The following is a 16,301-nucleotide window of genomic DNA, read 5'->3' on the forward strand; positions in this document are numbered from 1 at the left end:
TTCAAGAGGAACAATGTTGCTAAAAGGCCTCGGAGGGATGGACTGTCAAAACTATCTAAAAAGAAAATAAGTGTCAAACTTTATCAGAGGCTAAAATGTTAGGTAAAAAAAAGATATTATAATAATCTAAACATACACCCAGACAGTATTCTCAATGGCAGAACTAGAGCCTGTTTACAGTTCAGTGTCAGAAGTGTTGAAAATCAAATCCCAAAAATGGTCACATCCTCTGAAAACAAAAGGTGTACCATGAAATGCTTACTGACAAGCACTTAAACAACGCAGTTCAAGAAATAGCGGCTACATACACGGGGTACCGGTACCGAGATAATGTGAAGGGGTGCAGGTTAGTTGGGGTCATTTGTAAAGTGACTATGCATAGATAATAAACAGCTAGTAGCAGCAATGTAGAAAAGGGGAGGGAGGGGGGATTGTTGACAGTAAGTAGCTTTCTGTAGGTTGAGTTTGATAAGGGTGGAATCAGTCTGGCAAACTCAACAGAAAGTATAGCTCAGCACTCAGGAACAATCTCTCTAAATACAAGATCATTTCTGTCAAACGGAGCGTAAAAAAGAAGAGCTTACTATTGGCTACCTTTGTCCTACAGACCTGAAACTAATCCCCAGGATCTTACTCGGAAGACAGAAAGAACAAAGGCATGTGTAGAAAAAAATACATTGCAAAACTTAGTGGACGATTTCCACAAGTGGCCGTGGTCTGGATTAGATTCAGCTATTGTTCCCGTCCCAAAGGGCCTCGTGCTGACTCACTCTCACACAGCTGTTGGACCACTTGAAACGGCACAATCATCCTCATGGGTTTTGGAGTAAGCAGCCATTACAAACACAACTGTATATAAGTGTGTAGGCTCTGCTGGACTGTAGGGTGTGCTTCATTTTGTGTTCTGTAGTCAGTTACTGTAGTTCTCATAATAACAGTGCAATATGATGAGGGTGTGGGAAGAGTTCCCTGTTACACCCATGGAGAAGCTGGCTCACAAGACTAATGCTGTCAGTTCAGTAGGGACATGCTAGTCTGTTTTTTAGGTTACAGGCAGTATCACCTCATGTTTCACACGGACAAATCAACGTTTTTTAGGTTACAGGCAGTATCACCTCATGTTTTACACAGACAAATCAAAGTTTTTTAGGTTACAGGCAGTATCACCTCATGTTTCACACAGACAAATCAACGTTTTTTAGGTTACAGGCAGTATCACCTCATGTTTCACACGGACAAATCAACGTTTTTTAGGTTACAGGCAGTATCACCTCATGTTTCACACACGTGCGCCGAATACAACCTTACAGTGAGATAAATGCTTACTTACAATCATAGAGTTCAAAACCAAAACCAGATCACAACGAATATTCTTTTGGTATCTTTTCTGTATGACATCATAAATACCAATCGATTCCAAATCGACCTCCCGCCCCCATGAACGTGTGAAGGTCTAAAAGGGTTGATTAAGGGTAACCATGATATCAAATGAATCAATCAGGAAGCTCAGGTCAACATGAGGGGTCTAGAAGTAGGGCCCAGGGCCTTGGAGTTGGACAGATAATGGTGATCTGCAATGTGAAAAATACTTCTCTCTTCACAGACAATTTCTTGGGGCACATTTTGTAACTCCAGGCATTTGCACTGGTTCATCCTGCAACGTCCCCCCCCCCCCCTCTCAATTCTAGGTCCCTTCAGCCCCTCCAAACACAACGGTATGCAACAAGGCCAATATGAATTGATCAGTCAAATGCCAATCGTGTTTTCTAGAAGCGATGGGTGGCCGTCTGCGCTATTTGAAGGTTCTTGATATCCAATAGTGTCTGTTACAGGTCTGGAGGTTTCAAAATAAGAATACCAGGAATCCTGTTTTCTAGACATGACCACCTTGCTGCCTTTTGAATCAGTGTGCACCTCCATCGCCCACAGGGGAAATTAATGCTTTTCTCAAGTTATGTTCATTATTTTGTTTTTTTACTACGCTAAACATTGGCCTGCAGCTCATCACCATGACCTGTGCGTTTCTCGCCTCTGCAAACGTGTGAGACAGGTCCACTGTGATTTAAATTGAATGGAATTCCTGAATTCCTTTTCTAGGGACTGGGCCACAAACTTGGACAATAAACAGCGCTTGGCTTTGTGCCTTTCTCATGTTAATTAGCCTACTGTGGGGAGAAGGGGCTGTCGCTGCCAAACATCCACACAACTCCTGCTGAACTGAGTACAATCATAATACCACTACCCTGCAGGCTGTATGGGATATAGCAGGAATAGCCTAAGGGATACTCACTCATGCCCTTAACGTAACATACAGGTCACTTCCAGAAATAAATAGTGGGCCTACTGGCCTAACCTGTACAACAACTAAATATTCTTGGTATAGAGTCAACATTAGGCTACTATATAGCATATACAGTATATATATAGCATACACGGTATATATATACATACATTTCAGAGTGTATTTTAGAGTGCATCCATATGACATAACATCCGTGTGGAATTGCGTAGCCCTTGAACATGTAAAGGCACGACAGTCCCCTGACAGATATTGTAATGTTGCCTATGAAAGGTTCTCGCAGTCTGTACAGTCAGAGGTGACATCTGCATCTTGCAGTTGTCTCAAATTGCCTGTCTTTTATAGGCGCCTACAAGCCAGCGACAAAATACGACGCAATAAAACAATAAATGCTGTTAGAGAGGACATTGATCGATATTGCTGAGGCTCAATGGCCCTGAAGTGCCGACTGATAGAGACTCTAAACAATGCTAACTTTGTTGCACAGATTTACACACGACACGATGCCCTCCATAGGGAGAACATTTGGCGCTATTGGACGCTCGTGTCGTGGGTGTATGTTCCAACATCCTTTCTCAAAAACCCCACTCCCCTGCCCACGAACACAGTTGGATAAACGAGCATGTTTCAATGTGAAACTTTTGTTTTAAGCACTTGTCAATAAGACAATGATTAACAACACGATCATGACAAACGGGCTTGATGTAGCCAAACCCCGATTAGCTTGGGTTGGTAGGCTTTTGTTTGGGAAGCTCGAAACTTTGTAACAGGAAAACTTGGTTGATATAATTTGAGTCCGATATATCAGGCTACACTGTACTTAATAACTAAAAATGAATGTGCAATTCACAAAAAGTTGATTCAACTTACTGTGAGCGTAACTTCATGCTTTTTCAGTCGGTACTTGAGACTCTTCATTGCTGCTGTTTACCTGGTGATGTTGAAGTTGTAAATCTTATTATTCCACATTTATCATTTAAGATGTTGACAAACGTTTCATTTCTAAACGAAACAACTTTTTCTCCGCTGAGTACCGTACGACTTTCACCTGACGCAAACCAACTAGAGCTGCTAAATTAACAACCAAATAAACCAATGAGAATACAATGTGTCCCGTACCCTTTGGGTTGTAACCAATAAATCGTAACTGAAGGAGGGACTTCCTTGTTAGCTTGGGCAGCCGTACTTTTGGAGTTGATGGGAAAACCCACAGGACAACCTAAGTTTCTGTGGTGATGTGACGTCAGGTTTACCTGGCTGAAAGAGGGAAATGGCGGGACAGACAGCACAGGCTTTTCCGAACCTGGCTTGCCTACAGCAATCCATAAATAGATGATTAGATTTATGATCCACACTAGAGCTCATATATCCCACACACATATTAATTCCCCAAAACATTCCTAGGTCTACTTATTTTTTGTAATACTGGAATGTTACAAATATGAACATTACAAAATGATGACTAGGGGCTCTGTTTTTAAACATTACTTAATACAAGATTGAATACATGACTGAATTCATACCAAACAAGTGTTGTGCTCATGGACCTGCATTAGACACCATGAGAAACTATGAGCTCATTTATACATATACTATAAATAATGTAATGCATTAAGTTGTGCAACTGACTAGGCATCCCCCTTTAATTTTTGTGTCCTTAATATTGTACAGACCTTATGCCAACACTAGCAACCTGGTCAAGAGGTTCGGACCACTGGGCGTAACGTTTAAGGTGTTCGCTTGACAGTCCAGGGTTTAAGTCTACCCCCCGGGTTTGATGCATTGGTGTCATAAGTGGGATGGCACCAATGAGGCCATGGAATAGGTGTGTACATGTGAAGGACTGTGTAGAGAAGCGTGAGGACATTTTCTCTCTCCCGAAGGAAGGGGTCATGTAGCAACCTTAACCCAACACCTAGCGACCTCGTCAAGGGGTTCCAACCTCTCGTTTTTGTTACGGTGTTGACTTGACAGTCGCTGGACCGGGGTTTGAGTGCTCATGGATTATGCACATTATACACTGAGTGTACAAAACATTAGGAACTCTTTCCATGACATAGATTTCACCTGGTCAGTCTATGATCCCTTATTGATGTAACTTGTTAAATCCACTTCAATCAGTGTAGCTGAGGGGAGGAGACATGTTAAAGAAGGATTGTTAAGCCTCCTTGAGACATTGAGCCATGGATTGTGTATGTGTGTCATTCAGAGGGTGAATGGCCAAAACAAAATATTTAAGTGCCTTTGAACAGGGTATGGTAGTAGGTGCCAGGTCCACCAGTTTGAGTGTGTCAAGAACTGCAACGCTGCTGGGTTTTTCACACCCAACAGTTTCCCGTGTATCAAAAATGGTTCACCATCCAAAGGCTATCCAGCCAACTTGACACAACTGTGGGAAGCATTGGAGTCAATATGGGCCAGCATCCCCATGGAACGCTTTCGACACCTTGCAGAATCCATGCCCTGACAAATTTTGAGGGCCAAAGAGGTGCAACACAATATTACGAAAGTCTTCCTAACATTTGGTATACTCAGTGTGAATAGGCTAATGCATATTTTCAGGGTTAATGTATGCTAGGAGAGGAATTTACTAAACAGTTGTAGATTTGAACATTGAACTGGTTGGGCAGGAGGGGGGCAATACTACACAAAGTCTCATCAAAATTGTTCTAATAAAATATATGTTGCCTTGTAATGTACACTGTCAATGTGGAATCAATTAAGCAGACAATTACTTTCTGTGGGACGGCTCAACTCAACCAAGTCGAAAAAGAGAAAGATTGCCCCCTTCTGGGCAATTATTTTCCCAATTTAAAATAATTGCTTGGTTATTGATAACAACAAAAGACATAACATAATTAAAATCTGCGCTGTAATTGAACACTTGCTTGTTTACTTTTTGCTCAAGAAGAGGAAATTGTTATATTGACAGTCTCTGTCATGGAAACATGAAAAAGCACATAGTTTATGAATCTTTTTCAGAATGAGATTCATATTTTTTGTTGGTATAATAAAAACAACTTTTAAAGGCCTAGCCTCCCACCTCCCACCTCCTACCTTGAACTACCTCCCAAAGAATGTCTAGCTCCGACACGTCAATACACTGAACATAAAGGGCACAGTTCTGTCTTATACACAGGCTCAACATGCTGTCTTTCATTCAAGTGAACTTCTACAGGTCGGCTCAGAGTGTATGCACAGTATGTTGCATTGGAGGCTGCTGAGGGGAGGACGGCTCGTTATAATGGCTGGAACGGAGCGAATGGAATGACGTCAAACACATGGGTTTGATATATTTGATATCATTCCACTTATTGCACTCCAGCCATTACCACGAGATCGTCCTTGCCAATTAAGGTGCCACCAACCTCCTGTGGTATGACGACTGGATGTTTTTTTTTTTACTATAGCTCTCAAAGTTTCCATAGCAACAGCGTTGCCATGGATTCCCCGTAGTACTGCATTGCTGGCAACGCTGTGTCCTGCACCTGTGTGATTGAAGCCAGAGAAAACTCCTCTTCCACTGAACAGCCTTTGTCTTATCGAGATGTTATACAAGGTCAACAGGCATCGCTGCCTGTCAATAGCAGAGCTGAGCATTAACGGTCATGGGTTCCTGCTAGCACCCAACAACAGCATTATGTCCATGGCACACTGTACAGGGAAGACTGGATATATAAGACACTACTTCTACAAAGGTATATTTTGTTAGCCTGACTCAAATCTGTGTATATACTCAAACTACACTGAACAAAATTATAAATGCAACATGTAAAGTGTTGGTCCCATGTTTCATGAGCTGAAATAAAAGATCCCAGAAATGTTCCATTCGCTTAAAAAGCTTATTTCTCTCAAATGTTGTGCACAAATTGGTTTATATCCCTGTTAGTGAGCATTTCTCCTTTGCCAAGATAATCCATCCACCTGACAGGTGTGGCATGTCAAGAAGCTTATGAAACAGCATGATAATTACACAGGTGCACCTTGTGCTGGGGACAATAAAATGTCAATCTAAAATGTGAAGTTTTGTCACACAACACAATGCCACAGATGTCACAAGTTTTTATGTAGCAAGCAATTGGAATGCTGACTGCAGGAATGTCCACCAGAGCTGTTGCCAGACAATTGAACGTTAATTTCTCCACCATAAACCACCTCCAAAGTCGTTTTAGAGAATTTGGCAGTACGTCGAACCAGCCTCACAACCGCAGACCATGTGTAACCATGCCAGCCCAGGACCTTCACATATGGCTTCTTCACCTGCAGGATTGTCTGAGATCAGCCATCCAGACAGTTGAAACTGTGGGTTTGCACAAAACCAAAGAAGTTCTACACAAACTGTCAGAAACCGTCTCAGGAAATCTAATCTGCATGCTTGTCATCCTCACCAGGGTCTTGACCTGACTGCAGTTTTGCGTCTTACCAGACTTCAGTGGACAAATGCTCACCTTCGATGGCCACTGGCACTCGGGAGAAGTGTACTCTTCACGGATGAATCCCGATTTCAACTGTGCCGGGCAGATAACAGGCATCGTGTGGACGAGCGGTTATCTGATGTCAACATTTTGAACAGAGTGCTTCATGGTGGAGGTGGGGTTATGGTATGGGCAGGCATAAGCTATAGAAACAAACACAATTGCGTTTTATTAATGGCAATTTGAATGCACAGAGATACCGTGACGAGGTACTGAGGTCCATTGTTGTGCCATTCATCCGCTTCCATCACCTCATGTTTCAGCATGATAATGCACAGCCCCATGTCGCAAAGATCTGTACACAATTCCCTGAAGCTGAAAGTGTCCCAGTTCTTCCATGGCCTGCATACTCACAGGACATGTCACGCATTGAGCATGTTTGGGATGCTCTGGAGAGACGTGTACACCAGCGTGTTCCAGTTCTCGCCAATATCCAAAACATCGCACAGCCATTGAAAAGGAGCGGGACAACATTCCACAATCAACAGCCTGATCAACTCTATGTGAAGGAGATGTATCGCGCTGCATGAGGTAAATGATGGTCACACATGATACTGTCTTGTTTTCTGATTCACGCCCCTACTTTCTGTATTCCCAGTCATGTGAAAACCATAGATCAGGGCCTAATGAATGTATTTCAATTGACTGGTTTTCTTTTATGAACTTTGAAATTGTTGCATGTTGCGTTTATATTTGATCTGAGACTGCTATCACTGAAGTAGTTTGTGGTGACGAGGGCAGGAAGGGCGTTATACAAAAAGGAAGTAATCAGCGATTGGATCGTCTCTAACCAGTCAGAATATCAAAGCCAAGGACACATTTTTAAACAGCGTCTTTACCCAGGTGTGTTCTAAATCTGTCTCAGACGGCCCTGAATGTGTTCACGTTCGGGGAAGGGTACAGAGAAGAAACTAATGTCCATGGGCGTGGTGGAGATTTGGCCAGAGAAAGGAGTGGGGGTAGCCAGGCAAATATCTTGTGCTAGTCATTTAGTGTCTTTAACATATTTCATTTTTGGGGGGGATTTAGTCTAAAGCTTTAATATTCTTCCAGAAATTCTGCCTCCTAGTCTGAAGAGTAAAGATAACCATCATGTAATTTTTTTATTTTTATTAATTGAGCTCATTATATCCTCTGAACAGCCTGGGTCTAGCTTTTTAAACTGAAACTCTCATCGTTTTTTACACATAATTAAATATTATAGCCCTTTATGACTCCAATATATACAGCTACTCAAATTTTAGCAATTGAAGCTTGCTCACATGTGCTAATGCTCTTATTCATAAGTAAATGTCTGATGTAAATGAGGTTAGCTGAAACCACGGCCCGTTTATCTTAGGGGCGTATTTCAATACCATAAATCTGAGTCATTGGTCAACAGCATGAGAGAGGTGATTGGATGCCTTCAAAAAGTTCCAGTTACTGTTGCTAACAAACGCCTCATCAGTGGTTCATGATTTAAAAAACTAGTTGTTAGCTGGTATACATGTCTTTTGTGACGTATGTAGTTATGCAGCGGTGTAAAGTACTTCAGTAAAAAATACTTTAAAGTACTACTTAAGTTGTTTTTTTATTTTTATACTATTTATATTTTTGACAACTTTTACTTTTTACTTCACTACATTCCTAAATAAAATAATGTAGTTCTTACTCCATAAATTTTCCCTGACACCCAAAAGTACTTCAATTCACAAACTTATCAAGAGAACATCCCTAGTCATCCCTACTACCTCTGATCTGGTGGACTCACTAAACAGAGAACATCCCTGGTCATTCCTACTGCCTCTGATCTGGTGGACTCACTAAACAGAGAACATCCCTGGTCATCCCTACTGCCTCTGATCTGGTGGACTCACTAAACAGAGAACATCCCTGGTCATTCCTACTGCCTCTGATCTGGTGGACTCACTAAACAGAGAACATCCCTGGTCATTCCTACTGCCTCTGATCTGGTGGACTCACTAAACAGAGAACATCCCTGGTCATTCCTACTGCCTCTGATCTGGTGGACTCACTAAACAGAGAACATCCCTGGTCATCCCTACTGCCTCTGATCTGGTGGACTCACTAAACAGAGAACATCCCTGGTCATTCCTACTGCCTCTGATCTGGTGGACTCACTAAACAGAGAACATCCCTGGTCATTCCTACTGCCTCTGATCTGGTGGACTCACTAAACAGAGAACATCCCTGGTCATTCCTACTGCCTCTGATCTGGCGGACTCACTAAACAGAGAACATCCCTGGTCATCCCTACTGCCTCTGATCTGGCGGACTCACTAAACAGAGAACATCCCTGGTCCTCCCTACTGCCTCTGATCTGGCAGACTCACTAAACAGAGAACATCCCTAGTCATCCCTACTGCCTCTGATCTGGTGGACTCACTAAACAGAGAACATCCCTAGTCATCCCTACTGCCTCTGATCTGGCGGACTCACTAAACAGAGAACATCCCTGGTCATCCCTACTGCCTCTGATCTGGAGGACTCACTAAACAGAGAACATCCCTAGTCATCCCTACTGCCTCTGATCTGGAGGAGTCACTAAACAGAGAACATCCCTGGTCATTCCTACTGCCTCTGATCTGGTGGACTCACTAAACAGAGAACATCCCTGGTCATTCCTACTGCCTCTGATCTGGTGGACTCACTAAACAGAGAACATCCCTAGTCATTCCTACTGCCTCTGATCTGGAGGACTCACTAAACAGAGAACATCCCTGGTCATTCCTACTGGCTCTGATCTGGTGGACTCACTAAACAGAGAACATCCCTGGTCTTCCCTACTGCCTCTGATCTGGCAGACTCACTAAACAGAGAACATCCCTGGTCCTCCCTACTGCCTCTGATCTGGCAGACTCACTAAACAGAGAACATCCCTAGTCATCACTACTGCCTCTGGTCTGGTGGACTCACTAAACAGAGAACATCCCTGGTCCTCCCTACTGCCTGTGATCTGGTGGACTCACTAAACAGAGAACATCCCTAGTCATCCCTACTGCCTCTGATCTGGAGGACTCACTAAACAGAGAACATCCCTGGTCCTCCCTACTGCCTGTGATCTGGTGGACTCACTAAACAGAGAACATCCCTGGTCATCCCTACTGCCTCTGATCTGGCGGACTCACTAAACAGAGAACATCCCTGGTCATCCCTACTGCCTCTGATCTGGAGGACTCACTAAACAGAGAACATCCCTAGTCATCCCTACTGCCTCTGATCTGGCAGACTCACTAAACAGAGAACATCCCTGGTCCTCCCTACTGCCTCTGATCTGACAGACTCACTAAACAGAGAACATCCCTGGTCCTCCCTACTGCCTCTGATCTGGCAGACTCACTAAACAGAGAACATCCCTGGTCCTCCCTACTGCCTCTGATCTAGCAGACTCACTAAACAGAGAACATCCCTGGTCCTCCCTACTGCCTCTGATCTGGCGGACTCACTAAACAGAGAACATCCCTGGTCATCCCTACTGCCTCTGATCTGGAGGACTCACTAAACAGAGAACATCCCTAGTCATCCCTACTGCCTCTGATCTGGAGGACTCACTAAACAGAGAACATCCCTGGTCCTCCCTACTGCCTCTGATCTGGAGGACTCACTAAACAGAGAACATCCCTAGTCATCCCTACTGCCTCTGATCTGGCAGACTCACTAAACAGAGAACATCCCTGGTCCTCCCTACTGCCTCTGATCTGGCAGACTCACTAAACAGAGAACATCCCTGGTCCTCCCTACTGCCTCTGATCTGGCAGACTCACTAAACAGAGAACATCCCTGGTCCTCCCTACTGCCTCTGATCTGGCAGACTCACTAAACAGAGAACATCCCTGGTCCTCCCTACTGCCTTTGATCTGGCAGACTCACTAAACAGAGAACATCCCTGGTCCTCCCTACTGCCTCTGATCTGGCAGACTCACTAAACAGAGAACATCCCTGGTCCTCCCTACTGCCTCTGATCTGGCAGACTCACTAAACAGAGAACATCCCTGGTCCTCCCTACTGCCTCTGATCTGGCAGACTCACTAAACAGAGAACATCCCTGGTCCTCCCTACTGCCTCTGATCTGGTGGACTCACTAAACAGAGAACATCCCTGGTCATCCCGACTGCCTCTGATCTGGTGGACTCACTAAACAGAGAACATCCCTGGTCATCCCTACTGCCTCTGATCTGGTGGACTCACTAAACAGAGAACATCCCTGGTCCTCCCTACTGCCTCTGGTCTGGAGGACTCACTAAACAGAGAACATCCCTGGTCATCCCGACTGCCTCTGATCTGGTGGACTCACTAAACAGAGAACATCCCTGGTCCTCCCTACTGCCTCTGGTCTGGAGGACTCACTAAACAGAGAACATCCCTGGTCATCCCGACTGCCTCTGATCTGGAGGACTCACTAAACAGAGAACATCCCTGGTCATCCCTACTGCCTCTGATCTGGTGGACTCACTAAACAGAGAACATCCCTAGTCATCACTACTGCCTCTGGTCTGGTGGACTCACTAAACAGAGAACATCCCTGGTCATCCCTACTGCCTCTGATCTGGTGGACTCACTAAACAGAGAACATCCCTGGTCATCCCTACTGCCTCTGATCTGGTGGACTCACTAAACAGAGAACATCCCTGGTCATTCCTACTGCCTCTGATCTGGTGGACTCACTAAACACAAATGCTTCGTTTGTAAATTATGTTGGAGTGTTGGAGTGTTGGAGTGTTGGAGTGTTGTAGTGTGCCCCTGGATATCTGTCAATAAAACATTTTATTGTGCCTTCTGGTTTGCTTAATATAAGGAATTTGAAATGGTTTATACTTTTACTTTTGATACTTAAGTACATTTTATCAATTCCATTTACTTTTGATACTAGAGTAGACTTTTACTCAAGTAGTATTTTACTGGGTGACTTTCACTTTTACTTGAGTAACTTTCTATTAAGGTATCTTTACTTTTACTTTTTCCACCACTGTAGTTATGTCAATCAATATCACTGTTGACAACATTTCTTTTTAAATTCATAGAGTTGATTGGCTCCTGGGTACAAGTGCCATGTCTGTTCCTACGAGGAGAGGCTCACACAGATGGACCACTGTGCTTTTGAGGTATCCTTTGGAATGGCCATCGGAGGAGTAAGTCAGTTTAAAGAGTGGCTACAGAAGACACCAAAGTCAGGAGTCACTTGAAGGGTCACTGTCACAAAACCAAGTGAAGAACAGCGTGTGCTTTTTAAGGTAAGGCCAAGTCAGCAACACTGTTGGGGCCACACATGGTGACTCTCTCTCTCTCTCACACACGGTGACTCTCTCTCTCTCACACACGGTGACTCTCTCTCTCTCACACACACATCTTTAGTTTGTTTAGTCTCTTGCTATGTATTGTCTCCTACACAAACCCTGGAAATAGATTTGCTGTTTTATAGAAATGAGAAGAATAAACTCCATATATTTTGTTCAGGCTCATTATAGGTGTCAACACAATGTGGCCGTCAGATCCCAAACAGCCAATGACAGAAGACTGTCCAAGAACACCTGCTGCGACGCAAAGATGACCTGTACCCTGATGACATGTGCCTACAAAACCGGAAGATTGAGCAGGTGGGTCAGAGATTCTGTCTAATAAGCCTGTTTGTTAATCCAGTTATCCTCTTTATTCGCTGACTCATTTTGACACCGTTTTGTTTGTGGTTGGTCCCAGGAGCAAAAAGACCCTCATCTTCCAGAATATTGTTTGTGGCAGATGCCCTCAGGCAGGTTGAGGAGTGCTCTCAGCCCTAGAGAGGCAAATTGAGGAGTGCTCTCAGCCCTAGAGAGGCATGTTGAGGAGTGCTCTCAGCCCTAGAGAGGTTGGTTGAGGAGTGCTCTCAGCCCTAGAGAGGCAGGTTGAGGAGTGCTCTCAGCCTTAGAGAGGCAGGTTGAGGGTGTGCTCTCAGCCCTAGAGAGGCAGGTGGAGGAGTGCTCTCAGCCCTAGAGAGGCAGGTTGAGGAGTGCTCTCAGCCCTAGAGAGGCAGGTTGAGGAGTGCTCTCAGCCCTAGAGAGGCAGGTTGAGGAGTGCTCTCAGCCCTAGAGAGGCATGTTGAGGAGTGCTTTCAGCCCTAGAGAGGCAGGCCGAGGAGTGCTCTCAGCCTTAGAGAGGCAGGTTGAGGAGTGCTCTCAGCCCTAGAGAGGCAAGTTGAGGAGTGCTCTCAGCCCTAGAGAGGCAGGTGGAGGAGTGCACTCAGCCCTAGAGAGGCAGGTGGAGGAGTGCTCTCAGCCCTAGAGAGGCAGGTTGAGGAGTGCTCACAGCCCTAGAGAGGCAGGTGGAGGAGTGTAGTCGTAGGTGCGGCGAAATATACGCCAAGGTTGAGAAACCTTCTGGAGGAACCCTTCTGGTGGATACCTGCTCCCCCTACTGATGAACAGTGTCCATCAGACCAGACACAGTGGAGAGTGGAGAGTGGAGTAGACCTCAGAGACAGGCAGACCCTCTTCGCTGTTGTCAAAGACATCATGTACGCCGGGAAGAGATGGTTGAGCCCCTCTGTCAGAGATCATGTACACCAGGGAAGAGATGGTTGAGCCCCTCTGTCAGAGATCATGTACTCCAGGGAAGAGATGGTTGAGCCCCTCTGTCAGAGATCATGTACGCCAGGGAAGAGATGGTTGAGCCCCTCTGTCAGAGATCATGTACGCCAGGGAAGAGATGGTTGAGCCCCTCTGTCAGAGATCATGTACGCCAGGGAAGAGATGGTTGAGCCCCTCTGTCAGAGATCATGTACGCCAGGGAAGAGATGGTTGAGCCCCTCTGTCAGAGATCATGTACGCCAGGGAAGAGATGGTTGAGCCCCTCTGTCAGAGATCATGTATGCCAGGGAAGAGATGGTTGAGTCCCTCTATCAGCAGGCAAAACAAAACCCAGTTGTAGCCAGCTTAGTTTAGTATAACAGTATAATGAGGTGCAATCATTAAATTCTTTATTATCAGTAACTTTTTTGTAATAAAACCAGGACTTGCTGATTGGTTTTAGTATTTTCTAATTCCTTCTTTGGGTTTTTATTTGTAATACATTTTCCTTTATAGTTTGTCACCAATTTGGGCTCCCAAGTTGCACAGCGGTCTAAGGCACTACATCTCAGTGCTAGAGGTGTCACTACAGGCCCTGGTTCAGCGGTCTAAGGCACTGCATCTCAGTGCTAGAGGCGTCACCACAGACCTTGGTTTGAATCCAGGCTGGCGGCGAATGGGAGTCCCATAGGGCGGCGCACAATTATCCCAGCATCGTCCAGGGTAGGCCGTCATTGTAAATAAGAATTTGTTCTTAACTGACGGTTCTAGTTAAATATATATATATTTTTAAATAGTACAAGACATTATTCAATTACATAGTTGACCTTAATTACATTATGATTCACTACCTACTTTGATTGACTGTTCAGTCGTCGAGGGTGTTGGGTAGGAGGAGCTGTCAGTCATAATACAGTCCAATAGTTAGATGTTACCACCCCCTCCAGATCAAAATCAGCATGTCACTTCATTATTCTTCCTGACGTGGGAAAAGCATCATCAGACCAGGTTGTTCTTAGACCAGGGTGTTCTCAGACCAAGAGTCATCAGACCAGGTTGTTCTCAGATCAGGGTGTTCTCAGATCAGGGTGTTCTCAGACCAGGCTGTTCTCAGACCAAGAGTCATCAGACCAGGGTGTTCTCACACCAAGAGTCATCAGACCAGGCTGTTCTCAGACCAGGGTGTTCTCAGATCAGGGTGTTCTCAGACCAAGAGTCATCAGACCAGGTTGTTCTTAGACCAAGAGTCATCAGACTAGGGTCTTCTCAGACCAGGGTGTTCTCAGACCAAGAGTCATCAGACCAGGTTGTTCTCAGACCAAGAGTCATCAGACCAGGGTGTTCTCAGACCAGGGTGTTCTCAGACCAGGTTGTTCTTAGACCAAGAGTCATCAGACTATGGTGTTCTCGGACCAAGAGTCATCAGACCAGGGTGTTCTCAGACCAGGGTGTTCTCAGACCAGGGTGATCTCAGACCAGGGTGTTCTCAGACCAGGGTGTTCTCAGACCAAGAGTCATCAGACCAGGGTGTTCTCAGACCAAGATTCATCAGACCAGGGTGTTCTTAGTCCAAGAGTCATCAGACCAGGGTGTTCTCAGACCAGGGTGTTCTCAGACCAGGGTGATCTCAGACCAGGGTGTTCTCAGACGAGGGTGTTCTCAGACCAAGAGTCATCAGACCAGGTTGTTCTCAGACCAAGAGTCATCAGACCAGGTTGTTCTCAGACCAGGGTGTTCTCAGACCAGGGTGTTCTCAGAGCAGGCTGTACTTAGACCAGGGTGTTCTCAGACCAGGGTGTTCTCAGACCAGGGTGTTCTCAGACCAGAGTGTTCTCAGACCAGGGTGTTCTCAGACCAGGGTGTTCTCAGACCAGAGTGTTCTCAGACAAGGGTGTTCTCAGACCAGGGTGTTCTCAGACCAGGGTGTTCTCAGACCAGGCTGTTCTCAGATCAGGGTTTCTCAAACTTGGTCCTGGGGCCCCAGCACTGGGTGCACTTTTTGTTTTTTGTCCTAGCACTACAGAGCTGATTCAAATAACCAACTTATCATCAAGCTGTGTAGTGCTAGGGGGCACAAACAAAAACCGTGCACCCAGAGGGGGCCCCAGGACCCAGTTTGAGAAACCCTGCATAAGACCACAGTAGGCTACACCTACAGTGTTCGAATGGTTATTCAGTCACCAATTCCTTTCTGATCTTCCTCTGGCCTGCCGTTGCTGCCTCATCTGTAGTCATCTTCGCGTCTGCCAATGGTCAAATCTGACAAGTAAACGGAGTCATGTTCAATTCATTGTTAGCATAAATCAGAACAGTCCGATGAGTTGCCCGTTTAATTAACACCTGGATTTGATGAATCCTTTCTACAGTCAATGTCTTCTCAAATTGTGCTTTTGCTGAACCAGTTATTTTACATTAGTGCAGAATCCATTGACACCAGCGGAGGCTGGCGTGAGGAGATATAGGAGGATGGGCTCATTGTAATGGCTGGAATGGAAAAAAAAGGAACTGAGTCAAACATGTGGTTTCCATGTGTTTGATGCCGTTCCGTTAATTCCATTCCAGCCATTACGATGAGCCCGTCCTCCTATAGCTCCTCCCACCACTCTCCGCTGATTGGTCACTCACCATTCACTGACTGACTCGGTTGGAATTGCATCTTGTATTTGTTGCTGGAAGCTGTTAGAAACACACCGTTGGCCCACACCTCAGCAGCCTTGTATTCTGTTCATTAATATCATGAATTTAGTACTTAAGCGACTCAAGTCCTTTCCCTTTCTGTTTTGCAAAGGCCTATCATGTTGCAGTAGGTTAGCTACAGAATGTCTCAATCAATGACTTGAAATAGACAAGATGGTGGCGTACACATTTCTGGATTACTTCAAGGAGCAAAACATTTACGTGTACAGGAAGTAGATGATATAGGGCACCACTGTACAGGAAGTAGATGATATAGGGCACCACTGTACAGGAAGTAGATGATATAGGGCA

General features: G+C 45.0%; 1 protein-coding gene across 1 annotated transcript in view; it reads right to left on the reverse strand.

Annotated features, from left to right (window-relative positions):
* Positions 1–3,315, reverse strand: part of LOC139411731 (uveal autoantigen with coiled-coil domains and ankyrin repeats-like) — an 85,362-nt gene extending 82,047 nt beyond the window's left edge. The window contains exon 1 of the mRNA XM_071158415.1: positions 3,170–3,315. Coding sequence (XP_071014516.1) covers positions 3,170–3,217 — 48 coding nt within the window. The 5' untranslated portion in view covers positions 3,218–3,315. The remainder of the gene's footprint in view (positions 1–3,169) is intronic.
* Positions 3,316–16,301: the final 12,986 nt, after the last annotated feature.

The sequence above is a fragment of the Oncorhynchus clarkii genome, chromosome 6 (genome assembly GCF_045791955.1).
Source record: "Oncorhynchus clarkii lewisi isolate Uvic-CL-2024 chromosome 6, UVic_Ocla_1.0, whole genome shotgun sequence".
Lineage (NCBI taxonomy): Eukaryota > Metazoa > Chordata > Actinopteri > Salmoniformes > Salmonidae > Oncorhynchus > Oncorhynchus clarkii.